The 26,159-nt window shown below is 46.2% G+C and overlaps 1 protein-coding gene across 8 annotated transcripts in view; it reads left to right on the top strand.

The window, feature by feature from the left end:
• The window catches only part of patj (PATJ crumbs cell polarity complex component), a 172,183-nt gene that overhangs the window by 142,703 nt on the left and 3,321 nt on the right, over positions 1-26,159 (top strand). For 5 of the 8 annotated variants that reach the window (XM_070447485.1, XM_070447482.1, XM_070447478.1 and 2 more), the window contains 17 exons: positions 908-999; positions 10,600-10,672; positions 11,058-11,183; positions 11,447-11,545; positions 11,909-11,986; positions 12,230-12,365; positions 12,611-12,720; positions 15,834-15,917; positions 16,638-16,831; positions 17,301-17,448; positions 18,625-18,711; positions 19,078-19,210; positions 19,369-19,406; positions 19,512-19,634; positions 19,720-19,824; positions 23,170-23,273; positions 23,616-23,739. In XM_070447485.1, the coding sequence (XP_070303586.1) occupies positions 908-999; positions 10,600-10,672; positions 11,058-11,183; positions 11,447-11,545; positions 11,909-11,986; positions 12,230-12,365; positions 12,611-12,720; positions 15,834-15,917; positions 16,638-16,831; positions 17,301-17,448; positions 18,625-18,711; positions 19,078-19,210; positions 19,369-19,406; positions 19,512-19,634; positions 19,720-19,824; positions 23,170-23,273; positions 23,616-23,739 (1,854 nt within the window). The remainder of the gene's footprint in view (positions 1-907; positions 1,000-10,599; positions 10,673-11,057; positions 11,184-11,446; positions 11,546-11,908; positions 11,987-12,229; positions 12,366-12,610; positions 12,721-15,833; positions 15,918-16,637; positions 16,832-17,300; positions 17,449-18,624; positions 18,712-19,077; positions 19,211-19,368; positions 19,407-19,511; positions 19,635-19,719; positions 19,825-23,169; positions 23,274-23,615; positions 23,740-26,159) is intronic. The other 3 variants (XM_070447481.1, XM_070447483.1, XM_070447484.1) reach the window with 3 other exon arrangements.

Genomic DNA, 26,159 nt, shown 5'->3' with positions numbered 1-26,159 from the left:
CACACACACACACCACACACACACACACACACACACACACACACAGTCATAAGCAGAAATGCAGACACACACACAGTCATAAATACAGACACCGCACGTACACTGTTAGTCACAGGCTGACCCACGTGCTCACACGCAAACACACACACACTCCTCCCTCACTGATGAACACTGTACACCCCACATAAAACCCTCACAAACAAGCATACGTGTCTCTGAGCCCATCTAACGCCCAGTCGGGATATGTGCTGTTCCAAAGCAAGGTGTTGGGGCTGTGTGCTGGCCATCGTATCTGCAGAGTGCTGAATTGCCTATTGATTACCATTTGGAAGTAGCGGATACGACTGAATGTGCTCATTTGAGTAGCAGGCAGGTTGGATTGTTAGGGGCAGCAGCGAGCTCAATGACCTTTCAGTAAAATCTGTCTCAGTTAGGGGGGGGGGGGGGGTAAGTGAATGTGAGTGTGGGTGTGTGTGTGTGCCCACATCAGTAATCATGTGCTAACGGCTGCTGCCACTAAACACTGTTGTCACACTTGGGCGGAAGCATCATGCTCATTGTTGCCATCTAGAAGGTTACTGTGTGTGGTGTGTGTGTTCTGCTGCACACGTGTGTATTTGCTTACGCCTGTATGTATTTATGCATGTTTGAGTCTTTTATGTTGCTATGTGTTTGTCAGAGAGAGAAATACATTAAATCCATCCCTTCTTCCTGTTTATGATAAATACCTGGGTTGTGTTCATTATGCATCAAGGTAAGAAAACGGACTGAAACAGTGAGGGGCAAACCTGAACTTATCCAATAACAAATCTTTTTTTTTTCTGTTTGAACACGTTTTGTTCCGTTGTGCCATAATGAATATGACACGGATTGTAGTTCAACTCTCTCCTTCCCTCCTCCCCATCAGATCAACAACCAGGTCCTGTATGGCCGCAGCCACCTGAACGCCTCCGCTATCATTAAGAGCTCCTCGTCCAAGGTCAAGATTATCCTCATCAGGTAAGCTAGTCAGCCGACCCTGGGAGCAAGGGCGTCAACGCCTATTCAAAAGGAGGGGACACCTAAAACCGGTAGTTATTTTGTTCATTAAATCAGACAAGACGCACTTAGGCTACCATGAGCACAGTCAACACAAATATATTTTATAGTAGGCTAAGAATATAATGAAATATAACCGACTGAAATGGAATCGCTGTCATATAATAAATTTAAAAAAATTTWAAAAAAAAGGTTCCATTTTGAAACAGCCCAAGGCAAGCCCTTGCTTTTTAAATCTGCGTTTCATCTCTTTCCCACCCTCACTCCACGTTTGTTAGGGAGCAGGCGTTGGGGTCATACATTGAGAGTATCTTCATCATGATACCCATACAAAATAACAGCAATCCTGTTTTATAAAATCATGCGAGTCTCTTGTTCATATTTCACGACCTCCGATGGGCTTTACGCGATCAAGCAAAAACAATGGCCAACACTTGATCTAAGGCTACATTAACCTATTGCACGCTAAATGTTTCTGATCAGTGATAGATTTGCAAATAAACAGATGAGCTATACCACTTCCTCTTATTTGCCCAGCCAGAGAATTAACCAAATATACAGAGGGAGATTCAGTGAAACAACATCACGTTGATTGATTAAGACAAGTCGCAGGCATTTGGTCGGGAGTAGACCTAGGCTAATACGTGACTGCGAGTCAAGAGGAAAATAATCCACTTGGTAAGCTACATAACATGCTGAAAAACATTTTTGCCACTATACAGTCTCCATATACAGGGCCTTCGGGGAAAGTATTCAGACCCCTTGACTTTTCCCACATTTTTTGTTACGTTACAGCCTTATTCTAAAATGGATTCGATACAAATTTTCCCTCAGCAATCTACACACAATACCCCATAATGACAAAGGGAAAAACAGGTTTATTGAAAGTAAAAAAACAGAAATACCTTATTTACGTAAGTATTCAGACCCTTTGCTAGGAGAATCGAAATTGAGCTCAGGGGCATCCTGTTTCCATTGATCATCCTTGAGATGTTTCTACAACTTGATTGGAGTCCACCTGTGGTAAATTCAATTGATTGGACATGATTTGGAAAGGAACACACCTGTCTATAAGGTCCAACAGTTGACAGTGCATGTCAGAGCAGAAACCAAGCCATGAGGTCGAAGGAATTGTCTGTAGAGTTCCAAGGAAAGATTGTGTCGAGGCACAGATCTGGGGAAGGGTACCAAAACATTTCTGCAGCGTTGAAGGTCCCCAAGAACACAGTGGCCTCCATCCTTAAATGAAAGAAGTTTGGAACAACCAAGAGCTGGCCACCCGGCCAAACTGAGCAATCGGGGGAGAAGGGCCTTGGTCAGGGAGGTGACCAAGAACCCGATGGTCACTCTGACAGGCTTCGGGACAAGTCACAATGTCCTTGAGTGGACCGGACTTGAACCCCGATCGAACATCTCTGAATGTTCGACCTGAAAATAGCTGTGTTTTATTTTTAATACATTTGCAAAAATGTCAGTTTTTGCTTTGTCATTCTGGGGTATTGTGTGTAGATTGATGAGAAGAAACCCCGATTTAATCCATTTTAGAATAAGGCTGTAACGTACCCAAATGTGGAAAAAGTCAAGGCGCCTGAATACTGTTCAAATGCACTGTAGTTATCGTACTACATTGTCCATGTACTTTTTGGCTTGCCATAACAGGTTAAGCCTCGCCACTCCATTCAACAAAAGCAGCCATAGTTCAGCATTTGTTCAGTTTTTTTTACCGTTTAACTCCCACAAGCATTCCAGCACAGGCTTCTTCTTGCGACAGGGATGAAGGAGTTCATTTTGTGCTTGACCACCTTAACGAGACGCCTTGTGACGCAGCTGGAGGACATTTGGAAGTCACTCCGACGTACCGTTCTACAACACAAAAGTACTGAACCACGTGATGTTTTATATGGACATTGCTCTCTAAATGGAGGCATGGCTCAATGGACCAAAAAAATCGAAGATAAATTGCTTTCTCTTGAAATAAATGTGTAATTCTATTGACGATAACGTTTACTGCAGCGGCAAGGGTTACAAGGGGGAATCGAAATGCGATCGTTTTGTGAGGCAGTTAGCTGAGGTAAAAAAATTGCACACCAATTGTTTCTGCTTACAAATCTGAGGTACCTGTATGTTGAGTTATCATTTTAATTAACTGAAGGAGGGAGGGAGAGAGAGCCTACATTTTACTCCACAACTGCTGTTTATGCTCCCTTTGAGTGAGCGAGCAAAGTGATGCTATTTTGGTACCATCCTTTCTCAGTGTACAAGCTGTCGATTACGGGGGCGAACAGTACTAGAGGACAGTTGTACCTCCTTTCTTTATTTCCTCCTCCACAGTCGTGCCAAATAACCCTCCGCTCTATAGAAATAAGATATTCTACCCTTCAGGGGGACGTTCTTAGAACCATTTTAACATTTGAAGGCTATTTTCTCCCTCAGCCAACGTTGACAGAATGCATATGTTACGCTCTGACAAGACCATTAGGCTGGTGGCACCATCGCTCCCTGTCATCTATGGCCACTATTACCCAAGGAAGGCAAATAAACCCCACGCACGACGACAACCTCTGTGTAATTTTGGGGATTTGTCTTATCGGCTCATGTGGAAGGGAGAGGATGAGGGAGGCAGAGAGAATGAGGAAAGGAGAGAGGGAGAAGTGGAGTCTCATTAACTGGGCTTCAATATCCGTCCACTCAAACACCAGCTATGAAGCCAGCCACTGACCTTCTACATCCTAAATCGCACCCTATTTTCTATATAGTGCACTACTTTTGACCAGGGTCCACAGGGCTCTATATAGGGAATAGGGTGCCATTTGAGACGCAGAACTGACTGCACTCGCTCGGTTCCGTCTTATTACTCATTATTTCTTGCTCTACCGCTCCCTCTCTCCTTCTCTCCCACTCTACTGCTCCCTCTCTCCTTCTCTCCCGCTCTACCTCTCCCGCTCTACCTCCCCATGTACCTCACACTCTACCGCTCCCTCTATCCCTCTGTATCTCACTCTACCTCACACTCTACCGCTCTACCTCACACTCTACTGCTCCCTCTCTCCTTCTCTCCCCCTCTKCCGCTCCTTCTCTCCCGCTCTACCTCCCCATGTACCTCACACTCTACCGCTCCCTCTATCCCTCTGTATCTCACTCTACCTCACACTCTACCGCTCTACCTCACACTCTGCTGCTCCCCTCTCCCGCTCTACCTCACACTCTGCCTCTCCCGCTCTACCTCACACTCTGCCTCTCCCGCTCTACCTCACACTCTCCCGCTCTACCTCACACTCTGCCTCTCCCGCTCTACCTCACACTTTACCTCTCCCGCTCTACCTCACACTCTACCTCCCGCTATTTATTTTTGCTCTCTCACGTACCTCTGTCATTCTTCCTCCCTCTCACCATAGCCGTCCCCCGCTCTCAAACCTTCTGTTTCTTGTCTTAATCGCTCTTGCAAACTCTCTCTCCATCCCTCTCTTTACCTCTTCCATATCCCCCCACCCCCTCGCACTGCTGCCTCTAGTGCCTAATCATCTCTCTGGGGAGCGAGGAGCACACAGAGCACGACGGCGACGCATCACCTAATTTCCTCCCCATGCCATGCGCCGCTTCTTGCCATCCTTAAGTCCCTGTAATTGAACACAGTGGGCCGGAGCCCAATCACCTGTGTTTTCCACACATATTAAAACATACTGAAGGGAGAGAGAGAGGCCTAGGATGGTGTCTAGGGCCCATATCCATAAAGCATCAGAGTAGGAGTGCTGGTCCCCCCTGTCTGTCATTTTATTCAATATGCTTTAAAAGGCAAAAGTGATCCACACTCTGCGACGCGTTGTGAATACTGGCCAAGGGAAGTGCATAAGCAGGCTGTTATGACGGCTGTCAAAATGTGAACGACAGACATGGCATCAGTGAGCAGCACATCCATTATTCCTGAGCTGCTGACGGGAAAAAGGCTGCGGAAAATATAACAACATGCTGATTTATGCATCGCCGACGTGAGGTTCTCTGTTGAAGTGTCTGGCCGCTAGGCAGCCCCTTTGGCTGACAACTAAAACGTCATGTATAGCAAGCACGGAATCAGTGTTTAAGGTGTCCTTTTGGTATTCCACGGAATTGACACGTCCATGGTGACACTTCATGGAACACGGCAGTGCTGTCATTCTGAGCTTGTGGTTATCGGCGCAGCTTTCAACCGCGTCTGTTAAGTTATGCGTCTCTCGTGCCAATGGCAGAGTCAAATAATGGGTTTTACTCTAAGATAAGTCCGTGTCTCAAATTACACCCTATTCCATATGTGTTGACACTCCGAAGTTCCAATGCGGCGATTGTTTGCTAGCGGAGGACTATTTGTGTAACCTTTATTTAACCTTTTATTTAACCTTTATTTAACCTTTATTTAACCAGGCAAGTCAGTTAAGAACAAATTCTTATTTACAATGACGGCCAAACCCGGACGACGCTGGGCCAATTGTGCACCACCTTATGGGACTCCCAATCACAGCCGGCTGTGGTACAGCCTGGAATCGAACCAGGGTCTGTAATGACACCGCTAGCACTGAGATGCGCAGCGGTCTAAGGCACTGCCACTCGGGAGCCACACTCAGTTATGTAGCAAACAAATCTCAATTATGCGCAAACTTATGGTGAAAAAGCAAATGGGAATTTTCTCATTCTCCACTCCTATGGTAGGACTCTGCTCGGGGCTAATGGATGTGTCCCTGCCTTGTCATCTGTCCCTATACGAATGGCCCGTGCTACCTGGAACTTGCCTGCCAAGGAAGTCGTTTCCATCTACTTCTCCTCCTCCATCCTGTCGTGGAGTAGACAGAGAACAGCAATAAGAATGTTTCGATCAGTGCTGGTCGCATGTCACAAGTCGTGGAACCCGAAGGCAGCGGCATGCTGCTAAGCAGACGGGAGTGTCTGCGAGAGGTTTGGACCAGATTGACATACAGTGCCTTCGGAAAGTATTCAGACCCCTTGACTTTTTCAACATTTTGTTACGTTACAGCCTTATTCTAAAACTGATTACAGAAAACATTTCCTCAATCTACGCACAATACAGCATAATGACGAAACGAAAACAGGTTTTTAGAAATGTTTGCAAATATATTAAAAAATAAAAACAGAATGACCTAATTTACATAAGTATTCAGACCCTTTTCTATGCGACTCGGAATTGAAATTGAGCTCATGTGCATCATGTTTCCATTGATCATTTTTTAGATGTTTCTACAGCTTGATTGGAGTCCACCTGTGGTAAATTCAATTGATTGGACAGGATTGTGTCGAGGCACAGATCTGGGGAAGGGTACCAAAGATTCTGCTGCATTGAAGGTCCCCAAGAACACAGTGGCCTCCATCATTCATAAACGGAAGAAGTTTGGAACCCCCAAGACTCTTCCTAGAGCTTGCCGCACAGCCAAACTGAGCAATTGGGGGTGAAGAGCCTTGGTCAGGGAGTTGACCAAGAGCCCGATGAATAATAAATACCAATACAAATGTAGTGCACTACTTTTCATCAGAACCCTATGTGCCCTGGTCAAAAGTAGTGCACTATATAGGGAATAGGGTGCCATTTGGGATGCAGACATATTGTCGCTGTCCGACCCACCCAGGTCTCAAGTGCAAGAGCGCAAGTTACCGAGGTAGAGCGAACAGGAAGAAATCGCTTGGTCATACTGTTGACATTTTGAGGACTTTGTCCTTCAGTGTCCCTGAATACTGTTGATTTGTCATAAACATGAGGAGAGCGGACACATCTCAATCACACGCATGCATGCGCACACACACACACACACACAAAATTAGGTTGATAGGGATTTTCCATCCTCATCAGATGTTGGTTTTCAGATTTATTGAAATTCACGTTTTTCTATCCCACTGGTCGTGTGCACTCTGCTGTCCAGTATTCAGCGTTTTGTTTTCCTCCGTTTGTCTGGGGGAAAATCCAGGTTTCACAGTAGCTGTGATTAGATTGCAGCCAATTCACAGTAGGAGCAGAATAGGTCAGTACGTGCTCAGGGGTTTGGTGACAAACTCCTTTAAAAAGGTTGGTGGGAGGGGTGGCTCGAAAAATGCTATATTGAGTCAAAGTTCGTTTGGCAATGAGCGGTGGGACGTCGAAAGGATAGGGCGCCTCGTAGCCATATCGCCATGGAAACATCAGCTGGCGCCGGCCAGGCTGCAGACAGGAAGAAAAAGGTCCGACTAGGAACGCAAACGGTAAAGTGTCAGCCCACCCAGCGCCCGTTCGCTCATCCAGCCTCGCATTGGAGTGAGTTAGTGCTGTGACGCCAGTGAGCGTGTTCGTTTACGCACACACACACACACACGCAAACAACACGTTCTACGACTTTGTCAGCTTACCATGGATTGGCCACATTTTCTTATTTTAGTTGTGGGAGAACGGGGATGTGTGGGGATAAGGCAACACAAGAAACTGATTGATTGATTGATACATTTCCACTGTCCCTACCATCCCCTTGGTGGAAGAGGGAACAAAAGCATTAACTGTAATTGGAAAAGGGTCACTTACTGGGCGTAGAGAATAACAGTGGAGAGAGGGAGGAAGAGAGTGGGGGAGAGGGAGGTAGATAAATGGCGTGAGAGAGGCGGAGAAAAAACTGGAGTATCGCGAGAGAGCGGGATAGAGAGAGGCGAAGATGGGGGTGGGAAGAGGGAGAGAGGAGGGTACCTGCACACATGAAGTGGGGGAACCACCACACATAACCACTTGAGGGTTGAGCTGGAAGGATAGCTGGATATCATCACTGACTGCTGGTCTGGGCTAGCTGAGGACCCTCCTTGTGGATTGGAGAAGCCAGAAGCTCCTGCTTTTCTTGGCTGTGTCTGACCGTCTGTCTAAGAGAGGAGAGGACAAAGTGAAGAGAAACCACGGGACAGATTTATGAGCGCACCCCCACCGGTTTTGACTGAAACCAGATAGAAGGGGGAGATTACAAGAGAGGAGATGAGAGGACAAGGGACGGCAGAGCGGTCAAGACACGGTCCAAAGACAAGTATCCTCATCTTCTTCCTCTTCTTTATCTCTGTGGGTCTCTAACCTACGCATACTGAACCACCCATTAGACTGACAGTTGATGACCTCTTTGACGCTGCCTCCAGTGACATAATGTATCACACGGCAAAGAAGGAACTATCCTATAGGACGACCCCGGAAGAAATGCATGCACTCACTCTCTTCTGCTGCACATGGTGAACCACTTTTACCTCTCAACAGTCCATAGCACCTGCCGGCCCTATTTCGCTCCCTTCCCGTTGGCCCTAATCCTTCAATTTGTGCAGATCTTAATGCTCTGCGTGGGTATAAGCAGTGTAGTGGTTGATCGTCCACCACATTGCTTCCACCTTACAGACATAGGGCCATGGTGAAGGGGTACGGAGCAAATTGGAACTGGCTCTCTCTTTACTTGACCCCGTTCATGTGTATTTCTGGTAATAGAAACTAAGACACAGATGGTTAGACTACGTAGAAAAGTTCATAAATCAAGCAACTCCTGTCAATTACCCCATGGGCTTTTTGCGCATGCCTCGCAAATCCATGAAGGTGTCTCCTCTGCCATCTGCAGACCATTAGTAACCCGAAAGCTTATTGTCGAATCCACTCGGAGCCGTTTGCATACAATAGGGAGTGATTGTTGACTCGTCTTCTCCTCCCTCATCCCGTGTCTCTCCGGCACTCACCTGGGGTGCTCTGTCATATCTGTCGGCTTTGACATTTTTCGTGTCCTTGTCTCGCAGTAGTCCCCTGAGGTGGCGTGAACAAACGCGTCGCCAAACTGTTTTGTTTTCCCCTTGTTTGCTGTTCCAAGTGTACACACAATTTCAACAGCTGTCTTTGAAGAGTGCGCGGACTGGTGACAGCAGTGGGATTCACGCGCACTGGCGGCAGCGGTGGAGCAGATTTCTTCTTCTCCGAGAGCACATGAATGACTGGCTTCGTCAGTTGCCGCCGGGAGATTCCGTTACCGCACAAACGGAGAGGGAATGAAAGAGGTTTGAACAAAAGGAAAGACAAAAGATATGCAAAATAGGTCCCATGTAGGCGGTGAGGAAAGGAAGACGTAAAAGAACTGGAGAACGCTGGCCTGTGGAGGGATACATATTTGTGTTGCCGATTCCTTAAAAAAAATATTTTAAAAAGTACTTTTTTTATTTTCCCCCCTGAAGTGACTGACTTGAATTTCATAGCACATTGACCGTAATTATATAACTTCCTCAACTAATTATCTTTGCTATTGGTAACCGATACAGGGTAATTGTTATCAATATAGCTATAATCGTTATCAATATAACTGATTATTATACCAATTTGTGTCAAGCCATTGTTTTCAATGGAGACCATTCTCTTCAGAGAAAGAGTGAGCATAAAGTCTACTCTGACCATGCAATGTTGAGCACGCGTGTTGTACGGGGGTTGTGTTGGGCTCAGGTGGTGCTATCGCAGCCGTCGAGTCCAAATCGCCTGATGTGAGAGATGATGAATGTCTAGCCTGGTTGGCCCTCTCAATCCCAAACCGAGCATTACTCTGGCTTTCTCCATCCTAGCTTCCATTTGTCCCCTGCAGATGTTACCAGAATCACAAGCCTCAACCCCCAGAATCACACCCTCAGCCCCCCGAGGCACTCCTGTAAATCTGAAAGGATTGGATATGTATAAGCATATAGTCAGACATGTCTAAATGCTAATTCGGTGTCCACAGTTGCAAAGGCGGCGGCCCATTGTGACATACTGTATCTACGCGGCTCTGAGACCACCGTCCGTGGGGGGACCCACTGCCCCAACCGTGCACCTCCCCAAACTTCCTAACCAATGCGGCTCCGCTTAAGCGGCTTCTATTCATTTGAATTGCTTGAGCCACGCTGAGATTCTGAGAAAGTATAAAAGGCAACAGTCCCAAAATTCTAGAACACGGCTGTGCGGATGCGTACACATTTTGAACTCCTCTGATTAGCACTTTAGTCATCATTCCACAAGTGCAATGGTGCAAGTTGTCCATTTTGAACTGGGCCTGTGGCCGGCTGTGTGTACCTGAGTCGTATTCACTAGGCACAAAATGGAAGAAAAACTGACAAACAGGGAAGAGCTAACCAAACGTCCAATAAGAAACTCCCGTTTTTTGTTTGTTGCTACAGTATGAATAATGAATAGGACCCTAGCTTCCTTTCCCATTGAGCTTCCTTCATATGTTTCCCTAAGGTCAGGGGGATATTGATCTAGACGAATGGAAATGATGTCCTTGATCAGCTTTATACCTGATGTCTCTCTCTGCTGTCCTGACCAAGCACCACACACACACACACACACACACACACACACACACACACACACACACACACACACACACACACACAGTCCGTGTTAATACCACACTCTGGTACACAGGAGGAGATGCTCCCATTAACCTTGGCATCCCTTCCAATGCAGCGGTCTTCACCTCACACTCTCCACACCATTGATTACTGCTAATACAATTCTATTGAATAGCACCTTCTCTATCTCTCTCCCCTCTCTCTCTCCATCTCTCTCTCTCTCCCGCCCTATAGGAATGAAGATGCTATCAACCAGATGGCCGTTCCCCCCTTCCCAACTCCACCTTCTGTCCTCTCCTCCACTGAGGTGAGTCTTATTCACACACACACACACACACACACACACACACTCTTATGGCCGTGTGGTCATCCAAAAGCTGAGAGAGCGTGGCACTAGCCATGACGTTATGCGATAGCATCTGCTTGGGGCTAAACACACACGCACTTCCAAAAGCAAACAGAACAACAACTGACATCGAGCTGAAATCGTAGGCCCTTGGTCCAAAACGGAGCCTTATCCAAAACATGCACGTTTTGATTTGTGCATGTCCGATCAGTGCACTTACCTGAAGATATGGACTGTTATTCAATTGAAGGAAATGACAGTGCTGTTGACAACGTTCTACTTTTGAATGTGTTTTTCCCCCCATGTATCACCACCATAATCATCATTATGATTATCATTGTCCCAGGCTCATCCCCCCACACCACCAGCAGCAGCAGRGGTATCAGCCTTGGCCCCCACAGAGAAGCCCCAACCTCCAGAGAGCCTGGTCCTCAGCAGGGGCCCCCTGGAGTCCTCCATCTCCATCAGCAAGGTAAGAGGCTCCACTCCCCACATTCTTACCTGTCCTGGGTTGTGTTAATTAGGCACCAAACGTACGAAAGCGGACGGGAACAGGAAGGTATTACCTGGACCTGGTCCAATAAGAAATGATTGTTTTCCGTTGCAAAAAAAAAAGAAGGTTTTTGAAGTGTTCCATCTGTCTCATTTTCGTAAAAATGTCTGCCAGTGTGGTGATCTTTCTGTGGCTCGGACCTCTCTCACACACCACTCACACACACACACACACACACACAGGGGCAGTCCAGTGTCGGCTCCAGTGGGAGCACAGCTACGGAGCTCATCTCCAGAGAAGCAACACTGAAGAGCCTCCGAGAGGGAGAGACCGCCTCCAAGGTCAGCTGACAGGAAGCCCCCGTGACACTTCCTCTTTGCACCCTACACGTCTCGTCCAGCTCTGTGAGCCTCAGTGTGCAGACTTTTGCAGCTGACTTTTTTTACTGACTTGTTTACGTACTTGTTTACTGACTTGTTTACGTACTTGTTTASTGACTTGGTTTCTCAGTTCTGAATTAGTTGAGCAACTTAAAAGTCAAGCATGAACACCAGGCAGACACTTCAGCACCCCCCCTAAATATACTTTCCTTTTAAGTTTTCCAGGCATAACTTACATACATAGACATAGGGCACTAGTCAATTCAATCCTGTGACCGTGTGTGTGTGTGTATTCATGCATGTACTTCTATGTGCTTTCCGCAGAAGCTCAAGGCCTCTGAGAAGGGGGCTGAGTCTTCGGAGAGTGTGCCTGTGCCGGATGCCAAGGCCCTCCTGGAGCAGGTGAGCATGACAGTGGATTTGGGTAACCTATTATACACGAGGCAATGTAGGGCATTCCACAGCACTGCATGTAGGCCACTGGACTCCACTCTGTGGGGAAGGGAGAGTGAAGCAGAACGGGCTCATAGTATCAGACAACTCGTGTTTAAAATTGAACAGTAAAATGCATTATTCAGTTATTCACAACTCGTTGTCTGGGCAAAGATCTGGTAAAATATTGACTATGATTTCTGTTCTGCGTAGACTGCCAGCCTGTCCAAGGTCTCGCAGAGCTCCAGTAAGGTGCCAATGGTGAGCGGTGTGGACGGAGGGCTGGTGTCCCCCCATGCCGCCTCCCTGCCCTCCTGCACCGGTCCAGACTTTGAGTACTGCAGCAAAGGTATGGACCCCCCCCTCTAACCCTCCTAACCTCCTCCCTGGAGTCACACTCACAACTAGCAGTCCATTCACAGTACAGGCCTGAGCCTTTTACTCAACTGTCTAATATTCAATTCTCTGTGCAACACCTTGTAAGTCAACATCTGCTTTTAAATTCCTTAGAAATATGACGCCGTCCAACAAAAATAGCAACTCTGTTTGCCGTGACGTTTTATTACAGAATCTCTCTCTCCATCTTTCCTCCAGTAGACCCAGCCACGTGTCCTATCGTTCCAGGCCAGGAGGTAGTCATAGAGATCGCCAAGGGTCGCTCTGGCCTGGGCCTCAGCATCGTAGGGGGCAAAGATACACAGCTGGTAAGATGACTAACTCTACTCAGGGGTGTGTGACTGGTTAGGTGAACTGGTTTCTATGTCAACAACGGTCACCAAGARGGACGTTAGCTTGACATTGGAATTTGATATGGGCTAATGAAAACGGCATGACACGAGCCAAGGTCTGCCTTTATTCAAATAAAGTGTCAACTTTTAATTGATTTGCTGTTTGCCCAGTCTGTTGTAGTTGATCTCTGTTCGGTTTATTTGAAGTTACAGCGCATTGTCTCAGCCAGAGGTGAGAGACACACTGCAGAGAGTGGTCTAGCTCTCTCTCTTTCTCTCTCTCACTGCCATTGTCCTTAGTCTTCTGGGAACACGCAGCAGCCTCAGGCCACCGCAGAACAAAGGAGTCGCCTGCTATTTAATTGAATGTTCTGTAGCCGTGTTGCCCAAGGACGAGCATTGAGAGAAGCATTCACTTTGTTTCAACTGATCTTTCCAGAGGCTTTCAGTGCAGTTAGTTATATCGCCTAGCTTTGATTCGTTTGTCTCTCGCTCTCTCTCTCTCTCTCTCTCTCTCTCATTCAATATGCTTTAATGGCATGAATGACAAGGTCAATGTTGCCAAAGCGAAGTGATACACAAAAAAATTATGAAAACAACAGCGACAACAATAAGAATCGTAGCTATAATACTAAAGAGAAAAAAATATTTGTGTATATATATWTTGTCGGWCGGAACCGGTACCAGAACAATGCAGCTTACATCTAAGAGGTTGCCTTAAGTAACCTTTTGTCTTATGTTACCATACCAAACCCTTCAAATCATACTAATTTCTGAGGCTCTGATTTTATGTTTACTATGTTACGTCTAGTCTATGAGACCGGGCTGATATTATATGTGGTTGGAATACTGTCCGATTGCATAACAGTGCAAAGATGACACATTACACGTGCATTCGCAAACTCTCAAGAGATGCTGAAAGAAAGAGATCCTATATCTCCACTCCTGTTCCTGAGACAAAATTAACATTTGTTCTATAAATATACCGCAAGAAATGCATAATTTTGCAGGAGTTATTKATATATTATGTTACATGTTATAGGCCTACAGTCAGTGTCCGTATTTCAGTTACTATTCCATTTAACCCATATTCTTAGGAATAGGAATATTCTGTTTATTCATGGATGTCAACGGTGCATGTAAACAGCTTATCCCAAATAAGACCTTGAGCGGGATATGAGCTACTATCCGGAATACTTTGTGCATGGACACTACCGTTCAAAAGTTTGGGGCCACTTAGAAATGTCCTTGTTTTTGATAGAAAAGCAKATTTTTTGTCCATTTAAAATAACACAAAATTAATCAGAAATACAGTGTAGACATTGTTAATGTTGTAAATGACTATTGTAGCTGGAAACGGCTCAAAATGGCCAGAAACAAAGCACTTTCTTCTGAAACTCATCAGTCTATTCTTGTTCTGAGWAATMAAGGCTATTCCATGCGAGAAATTGCCAAGAAACTGAAGATTTTGTACAACGCTGTGTACTACTCCCTTCACAGAACACCGCAAACTGGCTCTAACCAGAATAGAAAGAGGAGTGGGAGGCCCTGATGCACAACTGAGCAAGAGGACAAGTACATTAAAGTGTCTAGTTTGAGAAACAGACGCCTCACAAGTCCTCAACTGGCAGCTTCATTAAATAGTACCCGKAAAACACCAGTCTCAACGTCAACGGTGAAGAGGCGACTCCGGYATGCTGGCCTTCGTAGGCTCCGACAAAGTTCTGACAGTGTCAGAAATCTTTCCCAAACTCAGCTGATTCATATAATCAACTAATCATCAAGSTTTAATCATTTGAATCATCTGTGTAGTGTTAGGGCAAAAACCAAAACGTGCATCCCTTGACCGAGTTTGGGAAACGCTGCTTTATCGTGTAGTGTGGCTGGTGTTACGAGCCGATCCCGGTGACTGACCAATAGGAACATGGCCGGCATTGAGTATGCATAKAAAATAATACGATTAGCCTATTGTGAATAGTATGATTCATGTAATAGTTTGATTTTAACATTTACATGCTTTGCAAGAAGAACGAATCCCCTGTTAATCTTGGTTACATGACACATCTGAAACCAAGCTACCTTGATAAATGCAGAAAKTCAGTATAAACGTTTTCTTTCCTTCCTTCCTTCTTTCCTTCCTTCCTTTCGTCACACCTTGTCTAACAAGACAACGTTTGTATGTGACAACTATTTCGAAGATTCATTTTTCCAGTGTTTCTGAACTCACTTCACTCGCGCATAATCATAGAGAGAGGCTTGCGCTGCTGGTGTCGGCACATGCGCAGATCAAACGCACCGCTGCAGTTGGCGCAGCCTACGTCGGCTGCGGTCGTCCRGCAAGGCAATCGCAGAATGTSACGACAAAACTAAAGCAAATTGTACCATTTGGCCAGGTTGATATCAAGATTTAAATGTGGTAAGATCGCACAGTGTGACATAATAACCGTAAAGGGCTGAATCCGACATACAGTGTGGAAAGGCCTTAAAGTGAAGTCTCCTTCCAATGTTCAATCGCATTCCATCTTTCTCTGACCTTCAACCTCACTTCCCCAATAGTAATGTAGGTTTTCTTATTATTCTCCTCCAGCAGTCTAAACTTGGTGTTCATTTCAATGTTTTTGTTTTTGGGCCCGTTTTGTTAAGGGTTCACTCTGGTCAGAGACAGTTCTCCATTAATGCTCTCTGCTTGTATGAACCTTTGTTGGATTGGTTGCACCCAGAATGTGCATGCCCTTTTTTCAGTTGGCAGTACAAGTGGAAGTCTTCCTGATGTTTTTGCGAAATTCAAGCTGCTGTTTTTCTGTGGATGTTTTGTGGGTGGGAGCGCTCTCCCTCTCTCTCTCTCTCTCTCTCGCTCTCTCTCTCACAAGAATCGCTGTTGAGGGTTCATATAAATTGCTGATGTTTGAAAGTGCTGTAAATGAGAGCGGTATAGGCAGGCGTGAGTGGTTGGGTCTAATAGTCGCCATAAGCAGTCCAAATGTCCTATTCACTGTCATCTCCTCTTTTCTCTCACTCTCTACCCCACCCCCCTATTCTACCTCTCTCTCTCTCTCTCTCTCTCCCCCTCTGTCTCGGACTCTATCTAGGATGCCATAGTGATCCATGAGGTTTATGAGGAGGGGGCGGCGGCACGGGATGGACGACTCTGGGCTGGAGATCAGATCCTGGAGGTTAGTCTCTCTCTCTCTCTCTCACTCACACCTTGTCTAACAAGTCTGTTAGCTGTGCAACAGAGAGGAAAATAGAATAATCACAGACCTCACTGCACCTTTTCCATCAATGCACATGGTAGTGTCATGCTCCCCAGTGCACTAAACTAAGACAACGTCTCCCTCTACTGGCTTTCACTGAGATCAAGGAGTAGTTGAGTGAGTGACAGCGTGAGGTCTGGCGTACCGGGCAGCCCCTGCAAGGCGGGGAGGACCACGAGCTCTGGGTGCTAGTGCGCCTGTCATCGATGTCTATTTATTTTCWTTTTTTTATAAATAATTTTGACAGTAACGCTCCAAAAAGTKATTGGGTTGGCAATACTCCGTATAGAAAACTGCTGGACCTGCAGGCTGTGGTGAAAACACTTGCACCCAAAAAAGGAGGACTTCAGGGGAGTTTCAAGTTGGATTTCATTTGATTTAATAAAATGGACCTTGAATGTTGCATCCCATTTGTGTAGACTATTTGCCAGACAAAACCCGCTYAGTTAAACAATAGTGGCTGAATGTATCCTCAAGCCGAGTACTTTTTTTCTTAATTGTTAGGCTATTTGATGTGCAATTTTTATATATTTTTTTAAAGTTTATAAATAGCAGCTAAATACTGTATATAGGTGGGAGAACTCCGACCAGAGAAACTGAGTTACACCAGTGTATGTGTGTATGTGTACGCCCATCCAGGTGAATGGCGTGGACCTGCGCAGCGCGGCCCACGAGGACGCCATTACAGCCCTGCGGCAGACCCCGGCCAAGGTGCGTCTGACGGTGCTACGAGACGAGGCGCAGTACCGCGACGAGGAGAACCTGGACGTGTTCAGTGTGGAACTGCAGAAGAAGGCCGGCCGCGGCCTGGGCCTCAGTATCGTCGGCAAGAGGTACAGTTGCTACTCTGACACCCGGGCCGGATTTCTCACAAAGTGTGCACTACCTCATTTGCACACTCCCCGTCTTAGATTTAKCAGTGGTGGAAACTCCCTCAAGCCAATGCTTACACCAATCCGAAGCTTTTAAATCCATGACGGGATTTATGCAAATGCACACTTTGGGAGGAGGGTGGAGAGTTGGGATGCGACCTCCTTGTGTCTCCGCTGCAGGAGTTTCACCCCTATCAGGAAGTGTAATGTTAACTAGCAAGACATGTAACAAGGAACTGCTGTAGCCGTTCGCACTCGCTTGCTTGTTAGCTACAGGATCTCCATCAAACGGCAATGAAGGGTTAACCAGCATTTTCTCAGGCTTACAATGTCAGATGGATTTAAAAGCTGGAAAATGTTTGTTGGAATTATTTTGCAATACATTGGCTCGGCACCTGTTCAGATGGCTGTTGGTCTGCGTGCACTGTAGGAACGGCACCGGGGTGTTCATCTCGGACGTGGTGAAAGGGGGCGCCGCCGAGCTGGACGGCCGACTGATGCAGGGGGACCAGATCCTCTCTGTCGACGGCGATGACATGAGGCAGGCCTCGCAGGAGACGGTGGCGGCCATTCTCAAGGTAAGGGGAGGGGCCAGACCTATAGGCTCAACGTCACACCAGACACAGACTTGTAGACACAGACTATAGGAACACAGTCCTAGCTCAGACACAGACTAGTAGACACCAGACTTAGCTAGACAACAGACTAGTAGACACACGACTAGTAGAACACACGACTAGTAGACACAGACTAGTAGACACAGACTAGTAGACACAGACTAGTAGACACAGACTAGTGTGAGACACAGACTAGTAGACCACAGACTAGTAGACAACAGACTAGTAGACACAGACACTTGATGTACCCCAACGCACACACAAAACTGTAGTTCACGGACCAAAACAAAAGAACAACGGTAGTCACGACAAAACAAGAACAACTAGTCACGGACAAAACAAAAACAATAGTCACGGACAAAACAAAGAACAACGGTAGTACATGGACCAAAAACAAAGAACAACGGTAGTCATAGACAACACAAATAACTACAGTGGTCCAACTAAAACCCATAACAACAGCTAATACTTGCCTCAAAAATAACACAAACAAACATCCCTCTCACCTTCACAGACCAAGACAATACCCAGCCTGTCCGTAACCACCAAACTTTCCTTCCTTCTACCACAAGGGGTCACCGTTGGTACTGTTATTGTCAAAGGCTGCAGTGCTCTTCAGAAGTGATGTGCTTTTAGCTGCAGCGGCGAGGCCTTCTGGACTGGTGGTTCTGGCTACAGTTGAGCACTTTGTGGAGTCCTTTTAAAGTGGGTGCTTTGTGGACAGTTGCTACAGTGGTGTATACCTTTGCCAGCGCCCTTACCAAAGTATATAGTAGTATTCAACTTCTTGCTTCCGTCTATGACCTGGAGTGGGTATCCTGGCTGCAGTTGTGCGTTAAATGGGTTGTATTGTTGTCTTTGTATTGCACTATGGCTGCGTACCAAATGGCACCCCTATTCCCTATATAGTGCACCATGTAGGGAATACGGTACCATTTTGGGACGCGGCCTGTGAAGTGGAGACCCTGTARGATTGAAGCGTGTGCCCTGTCCTCTGTCGTGGAGATCCCAGCAGGCTGCATCAGCCAGTAGTTAACTAGGATGTGGATGTAGACTCTGTAAGGCCTAGTCCCTAGCTGCTCTGCTCTGGTAGTGACGTGCTGTGCTGTTGCTGTTGCGTTACCTGTGCCTCTGCAGTGCGCCAGGGGGATGGTGCTCCTAGAGCTGGGCCGACTGAAGGCTGCCTCCTGGATCTCTTCCAGACACACCTCCCAGGGAAGCCAGGTGTGTGTGTGTGTGTGTGTGTGCGTGCGTGCGTGAACTCGCCGGAGGAGAGTGTGTGCGGCCATTCTCACCCCTGCTGCCTGGGAGCTTGCATGCAAAAGCTCAGTCACACTGACTCACCCTGGCTGCTGTGTCATTAATACCCACTGTCTCACCTCCTCCTCCTCGCTCCATTCATCTCATGCATGGGAGCCAAAATGGCCGCCTGCTGGACGTTTACCAGACTCATTCGGGTGTCAACTGTGTGTCAGTGACTCACTCACCTTGCCCAAAACAAACTCGCTGCCACCGGGCAGCATGCCTCAGTGTGTGTTTTTTCTCCTGACTGGATCACAGCTGTTTCCCCTCCCTCTCTCCCTCCCACAGATGAGCCACGTGATTGCCAACAGCACAATCGCCACGCCCCACCCCCCGCTAAACTCCACCCCTTCCACCTCTCAGCTCCTCAACAACGCCAGGAAGCCCATGACGGAGAGCATGACCTCATCAAAGAGCGCAGGTAGGACCACTTTGCTCCCCTGGATTGGAACCTAGCCTCTCCGTCTGAATGTTGGTACTGCACTTTTGGTCTTTTGGAGTGCTGAGCTCTGAGGACCGGGATTGGATACCAGTCAGTTCCCTGTGTAATGCCCGGCTGTCCCTCTCTCTGTGTTATAGGAGCAGAGATGGGTGTGCGCACTGTGGAGATCACGCGGGTAAATGGAGCGCTCCTCTTCTGTTCGGTTCATAGTGATTGCTGTGGTCATCAGAAGATGAGTCACCAACCAGACCAATCACCTTTCTCCTTCCCTCTCTCTCAGGGTCCTACTGATGCGTTGGGGATCAGTATAGCTGGGGGGAAGGGCAGTCCTCTTGGGGATATCCCCATCTTCGTGGCTATGATCCAGGCCAACGGGGTGGCAGCCAAGACACACAGGCTCAAGGTGCGTGTGTGTGTGTGTCAGTGTGTTACGATCCCCTTACTGTCTATAATCTCTCACCATGGTGTGTGTGTTTTTTGTCCTCCAGGTAGGAGACAGGATCGTGAGTATTAACGCTCAGTCTCTGGATGGCCTGTCCCATGGGGATGTGGTCACCATGCTGAAGAATGCCTACGGCAGCATCATTCTCCAGGTAGAAAAACACACACACTGCAAGCATGCACATGGAACTCATACACATGCACACACACACATATACACTCACTGGCCAGTTTATTAGGTACACCACCCCCTTCACGAAAACGGATCTCTCCTACAGACAGTGAGTCACGTGGCGGTGGCTTGCTATATAAAGCTTGTAGGTATCGAGGTATTCAGTTACTGTTTATTTGAGCGGTACAGGCTGACTACACCGCTTGCGTCGCAAAATAAATTTAGAAATCTATGTTATTCAATTATTGCACCCACACTGCTCGTTCGCGCCAACGAGCGTCTACATTGCCAAAGGCTAAAATAGAAGTCAGTTCTATTTCTGCTGCAGATTGCGCTGCAAATCCTGCCTCTCCCATCTCCTCATTGGTTTATAGAAGCAGYTACCCACGTGCCATCRCCTCATTGGTTATACCCACGTGGGTGACTGAAAGACGAACGAGGTCAGTGGCGGTAATGCACCTAATTTATGAAAGTTGCCAATCGCAATATAAAGTCAAGAGAAGAAAAGGCCTAGAAGGAGGAGAGCTGACTAGAAACGATTCAGTTGACCGTTTTATGTGTGGATTAATTGTCGGAGTAGAGGACCTTGTGCATTTCAGGTAAAATAACAACTCAATGTTTATATCCCAGGACAAATGAGCTAGCAACAGCAAGCTAGCTAAATAGGACAAATTAGCTAGCAAGTGCAGGCTAGCTAGCTAAATTGCTTAAAATGTTTAACGCTTTTTGACCTGTCCCCAATTAATATAATTGGTTCAGAGTTTGTTTTGATATTTTAACCTGCYTGTCGTGATCGCGTTTGGTGTGTGTGGTAGATGGTGGGGGGGCAAAATCWATTTGTGCACGATGGCGCACGGGCTCGGCCGGGGTGGGTACGATGTAAGCGTGGTATGATCGTCGGTGCTAAGTGCGCCGGTTCCGGTATCTCAGAAACGTCCGGACTTCTGCGCTTTTCACGCACGACTGTGTCTAGGGTTAGGCCCGAGAAAGGTGCAACTAACAAAAAACATCCAGTCAGTGGCAGTCCTGTGGACGAAAACAACTTGTTGATGAGAGAGGTCGAAAGAGAATGGCAAGAATCGTGCAAGCTAACAAACAGACATAACTGTGCTGCACAACAGTGGTGTGCAGAATGACATCTCGGAACGCACAACTCGTTGGTCCTTGTCACGGATGAGCTATTTAGGGCTCCCGAGTGGCGCAGCAGTCTAAGGCACTGCATCTCAGTGCAAGAGGCATCACTGCGGTCCCTGGTTCGAATCCAGGCTGCATCACATCCGGCCGTGATTGGGAGTCCCATAGGGCAGCGCACAATGCCCAGTGTCATCCAGGTTTGGCTGGGGTAGGCCGTCATTGTAAATAAGAATTTGTTCTTAACTGACTTGCCTAGTTAAATAAAGGTTGAATAAAAAAATTGCAAACAAGAAGAAGTGGCTCTAGTGGGCCCGATATCACCAACACTGGACAACTGAGGAGTGGAAAAACATTGCCTGGWCCGACYATGCCCGGTTCCTGTTCCATCATGCTGATGGCAGAGTCAGGATTTGGCGTAAGCAGCATGTGTCCATCCTGCCTGGTACAGGCTGGTGGTGGAGGTGCACTGGTGTGGGGAATGTTTTCCTGGCACACGTTAGGTCCCTTGATACCAATTGAGCAACGAACGTTTCCAACACTTTGTACAATCCATGCCCCGAAGAATTCAGGCTGTGTAAAGGGATCCGACCCGGTACTAGATGGCTGTACCTAATAAACTGTCCGGTGACTGTAGACAGACATACGTACATAAACACACAGTCTTGTACAGCTAACCTTGTGGGGACACACAATTCAGTCCCATTCAAAATCCTAGTTTCCCTAAACCCTAACCCATACTCTTGCCCTAGCTCCTAACCCTAGACCTAATTCTAAACCTAACATTAATTCTAACCTTAACTCTAAACCCCCTAGAAATAGCATTTGACCTCGTGGGGACTAACAAAATGTCCCCAGTTGGTCAAATCTTTGTTGGTTTACTATTCTTGTGGGGACTTCTGGTCCACACACACAAGCACACTAATACCCCACCCCACTACTCATCTTTATATGGCCAAATAAAGTATCAGTTTTCAAACGTAACGACACATCACCCAATGTGACCATATAGTTTTTTAATTGCAGATTATTTTACCTCCATCAAATACATATTCCCTAATAATGGACAATGATGCCATTTTATTTACAGATATGTAAAAAATACATTTTCCAAATATAAATTCTTTAATTTTATTTGACCATGATGTGTATGTATTTATCAATGGGGGTGTGAGTGTGTATGCACATACATTCGCTATGTACCGTATGTGTGTGCAGTAGAAAATACTGCCGTGTGCGCGCACACCCGCCCATGCACTGTGTGGTTATCAGCTCCGTGCAGCCGGCTGGCAGTTTGGAGAACTGGGCCAGATAATCCCAGGCCTTTATGCTAATGCAGCTTTATCAGTCCAGCTCCAGGAGCCTCAGCACTGGACTGTTAGACTGGGCTAGCCCTGCTGCATAGCGCTGATTACACCCCACCCACCCACACACACACAAACACACACACACACACACACACACCACCCAGGACACCCAGCAATTACTGTTGACTACTAACCCCCTCCCTCCACACATCTCTTTCTCGCTCAGTGTCTGACTCGATCTCTCCCTCTCTCTCTCTTTCTAGTTTGCTCTGTTTCCATCTCTTGCTGTCCCTCACTCTTTCTCACTCCTTTCTTTCTCTCCCTCTCTTTCTCCAGAAAGAAGGTGTCAGTAAGATTAGTGCAGGCGACGGCTGGGGAGCGTTCCACTAATGTTCCCTCGCACAGCCAACAAGTCGTCCGTTAATTAGCCTTTGTTTGTTGTTGTTTTCATATTTTTAATTGCCTCCCGCTTGATTTAAATATGGAAATGAACGGATGCTGACGTCGCCGCCCGCCGTAGTTGGCTGACTGACTATTTCGTTAAAAGAGAGGACTAAAACCTAACGAACCTGTTTTCCTTGCCAAAGTTGGAGAGAGTGAGAGGGGGGGATGATCAATGATAACCACATTATGCTTTGTGTGGCTCTCTGTGACATTGAACCTAGACTTTGAACCAGGAGCCATATTTGTAGTACATAATTTAAATAAATAAAAAAAGTAATTCTATTCCATTTGAAACCCACATCACATGTGCCCTGAGACTCATCCCCGTCTATAACGCACACAAGCGCACACAGATTATACCCTGTGAATTCTAATGTAAWAACTTAACACCTGAATTGTTTTGTCTCCTGTCATTTGTGCATACTAATTTGTGTGTGTTGCAGGTSATCGCCGACACCAACATCAGTGCCATAGCCAGTCAGGTGGAGAGTATGTCCACTAGCACCAGCCTTCCCAACAGCCCAGACACACAGCCAGGGGAGCCAGAGTGAGTAGGACMWAGTTGCTCCTAGACACTGATCTAAGGTCATTTTTGCATTCACCCCTAGTGGTTAAGGTTTGGATTAGGGGAGGGTAAGCTGACCCTAGAGCTGTACAATAACACTAAATTAAAGACATTCAATTAAAAGAAGAGTAAAAKTAATGGGTCCCATTGTTTGAGCAAGTAGGACAAATTTACTCCTAGACACTGATTTGGGGTCAGTTTTGTGTTTTCTCCCCTTATGGTTAAGATTAGGATTAGGTAATGGTAAAGCTGATCCTTGACCTGTTTAATAAAAGGCTCAGTGCCTCCTAGTCCTAAACCTCTGGTTCCTACATGTCTCTGCAGGGCCCCCAAGCCCAAGAATATCTCTCTTGAGAAGGGTTCTGACGGCCTGGGCTTCAGCATCGTAGGGGGCTTCGGAAGCCCTCATGGAGACCTGCCCATCTACATCAAGACTGTCTTCAGCAAGGTAACTAACTCCACTTTGCACCATCACACGTGCCTGCAGGGTAATGTGGCTTAGTTTGCCATAGGGCAGAGTGTGTTTTGAGTTCCCCTTTGGGACACCAGATGGCAGCAGATGTTCCTTCACCACATACACACACACACATTTACACACAAACATWTAATACTAACTAACCTTGTGGGSGGACACAATTCAGTCCCCATTCAAAATCCTATTTTTCCTAACCTTAACCCCAAAACCTAACCTTAACCCTAAACTAACCCTAAAAATAACTCTAGKTCCTAAACCTAATTCTAACCTTAACCTTAAACCCCCTAGAAATAGCAACTGGGGACTAAAAATGTTGGTCAAAACATTTTTCTTTTACTATTCTCGTGGATTAATCTAGTCCCCACAAGTATACTTAAACACATCCACACGATAACGCATTGAAAAACAGATCCGTGATTACTTCTAAAATAGGAAGTCCAAGTAGAACTGCCTGCGTTTTAGCAACATGTGATCTTATTAAACCACTGAGAAGCGGGCACTTAGATATGGTCATTTTCACATTTTCATACATTCATAGAATGTTTGGGAATGACGTATAGTAAGGCATTTGTGAAAATTCTAGCGCAATATAGAGTGGSAATGCAGCCGTGCGTTTGGACAATTAATAGACACTGCAMTAAATAAAACCTAATAAAAACATCTGTCATGTCCAGGACCGGTGCGCCATAGCCAATCAGAGCTACAGTAGGCCTTTATGCAAATMAGCSGTTMGCCACACGGACCTGCCATRATTTATTTACATTTACAGTAGCAACAGCGTGACTTTAGATCATTTAGAACGAGTTTGCCAAAKGCCACAAAATACACCTGAATGGATTTCTGCAAATATGTAAACACCATGGGAGTCCTCTTACATTTGGGAACTTTACAGTCCTATTGATCAAACAACCATGAAAAGGTAGGCTCCCTCTCCCTCTGTTATTCACATCAACAACTAATGCTAGCCAGAGTGAGGTYAGCTAAAATCTAACGAGGGAACATTAGATTAACCCTCGCAAACATTTTGACATCTGAATGGGAACTTGTCTGCTTGCCTGCCCATTTGATCGAAGTCAAATACATTTGATTGAGAACTAAGGGTGCGCTCCTTAATTGCATCCATTGTGTCAGAGTGCGCTCTGGMTMGTTAGTAAATTCAGAGCGTTGTCAGATTGTCTGTTCGTAAATTCAGTGTCTTTCACTCTCCYAGTGTTCTTTGCGCACACTGCGCTATTGACACTGGACGCTCTGGCCGAGGAGTAGGGTTGATCCGAGCCTTCCTCACAGCGGTAGTCAAGCACCCAAGCTAACTACCTAAAGATGGCTAGCTTTCTAGCTACTTCCAGACACGAATGAGAGAACYCCTCACTCTGACTGTTTTACTCGTCCTAGCAGAGCTGGTTAGGCTGTTTACATGTTATCTAGAGCGTTAGTGACCAACTGATGCTGGCAAGAAATTTTTGGGGCGAAAGTTTACTGACACCAGTCATATTCAGCAGGTGTTGCGCGTTCATAAATTCATCAGATATTTTGCGCTCTGGCACACTCAGATGACAGTGCTCTGAAATCGGAGTAGATAGCCAGAGTGATTTTACAAACGCACGATATGCTAACTGGATAACAGTCGTTCAAGTTAAACATAGCTTGCTAGCTAACCAAATGAAACCTGCATCACTAGCTGTAGCCACCGAAAAACAATATATATTTTTTATTTTATTATTATTACAAAACCTGTCACTCGCTCACCCGCTCCTCCAATGACATGACATCCTCCCAGCAGCTAACTAGCTAGATAACGTCACGCTCTTTGTTTTTAGCTTGCTAAATAAATAGGTAGATAAATAGATACTCCAGCCTATTAGCCACGTTATGACTGACTTGTAATCTTTGRCATTGCTAGTTTGATTGTATGGACATTCCCAGCCTTAGTTACATTCGCCCGTTGTTGTCCTAAATATTGAGTCATTGAAACGGAAACGGTGCATCCCGAATAGGTGGAGGCAGTAAACAATGTACCAGGCCATCTGTGATGTACAACCTGATAGTAATATTTGTTTGACTACCAAGAAATGTATTGGTGAATTATATTACATTTTTACATTTTAGTCATTTTAATCATACATTGCACTGGATCCATCTATTCTGCCAACAATGCCTTAGTGTACATCATGGAATGTTCAGTCAAATAGAACCTATCTTTAAAACCTCTTKTGAAGTTGCTTTTGTAGCATAAACAGGGAATTTGATATGTTTTACTGATATTATGATTGTCTGTTTGTAGTTAAAACGCTGTCAGTTCCAAGGATCATAAGGTTGCTTCAAAAAAACATTTTATGTCTAATTTCCACCACCTCCCCACCCACTTACTATGTGTGCTCCCCTGTTCTCCCTGC

The sequence above is a fragment of the Salvelinus sp. IW2-2015 genome, linkage group LG16 (genome assembly GCF_002910315.2).
Source record: "Salvelinus sp. IW2-2015 linkage group LG16, ASM291031v2, whole genome shotgun sequence".
Classification (NCBI taxonomy): domain Eukaryota; kingdom Metazoa; phylum Chordata; class Actinopteri; order Salmoniformes; family Salmonidae; genus Salvelinus; species Salvelinus sp. IW2-2015.
This window is presented reverse-complemented; position numbering and strand designations above follow the sequence as displayed.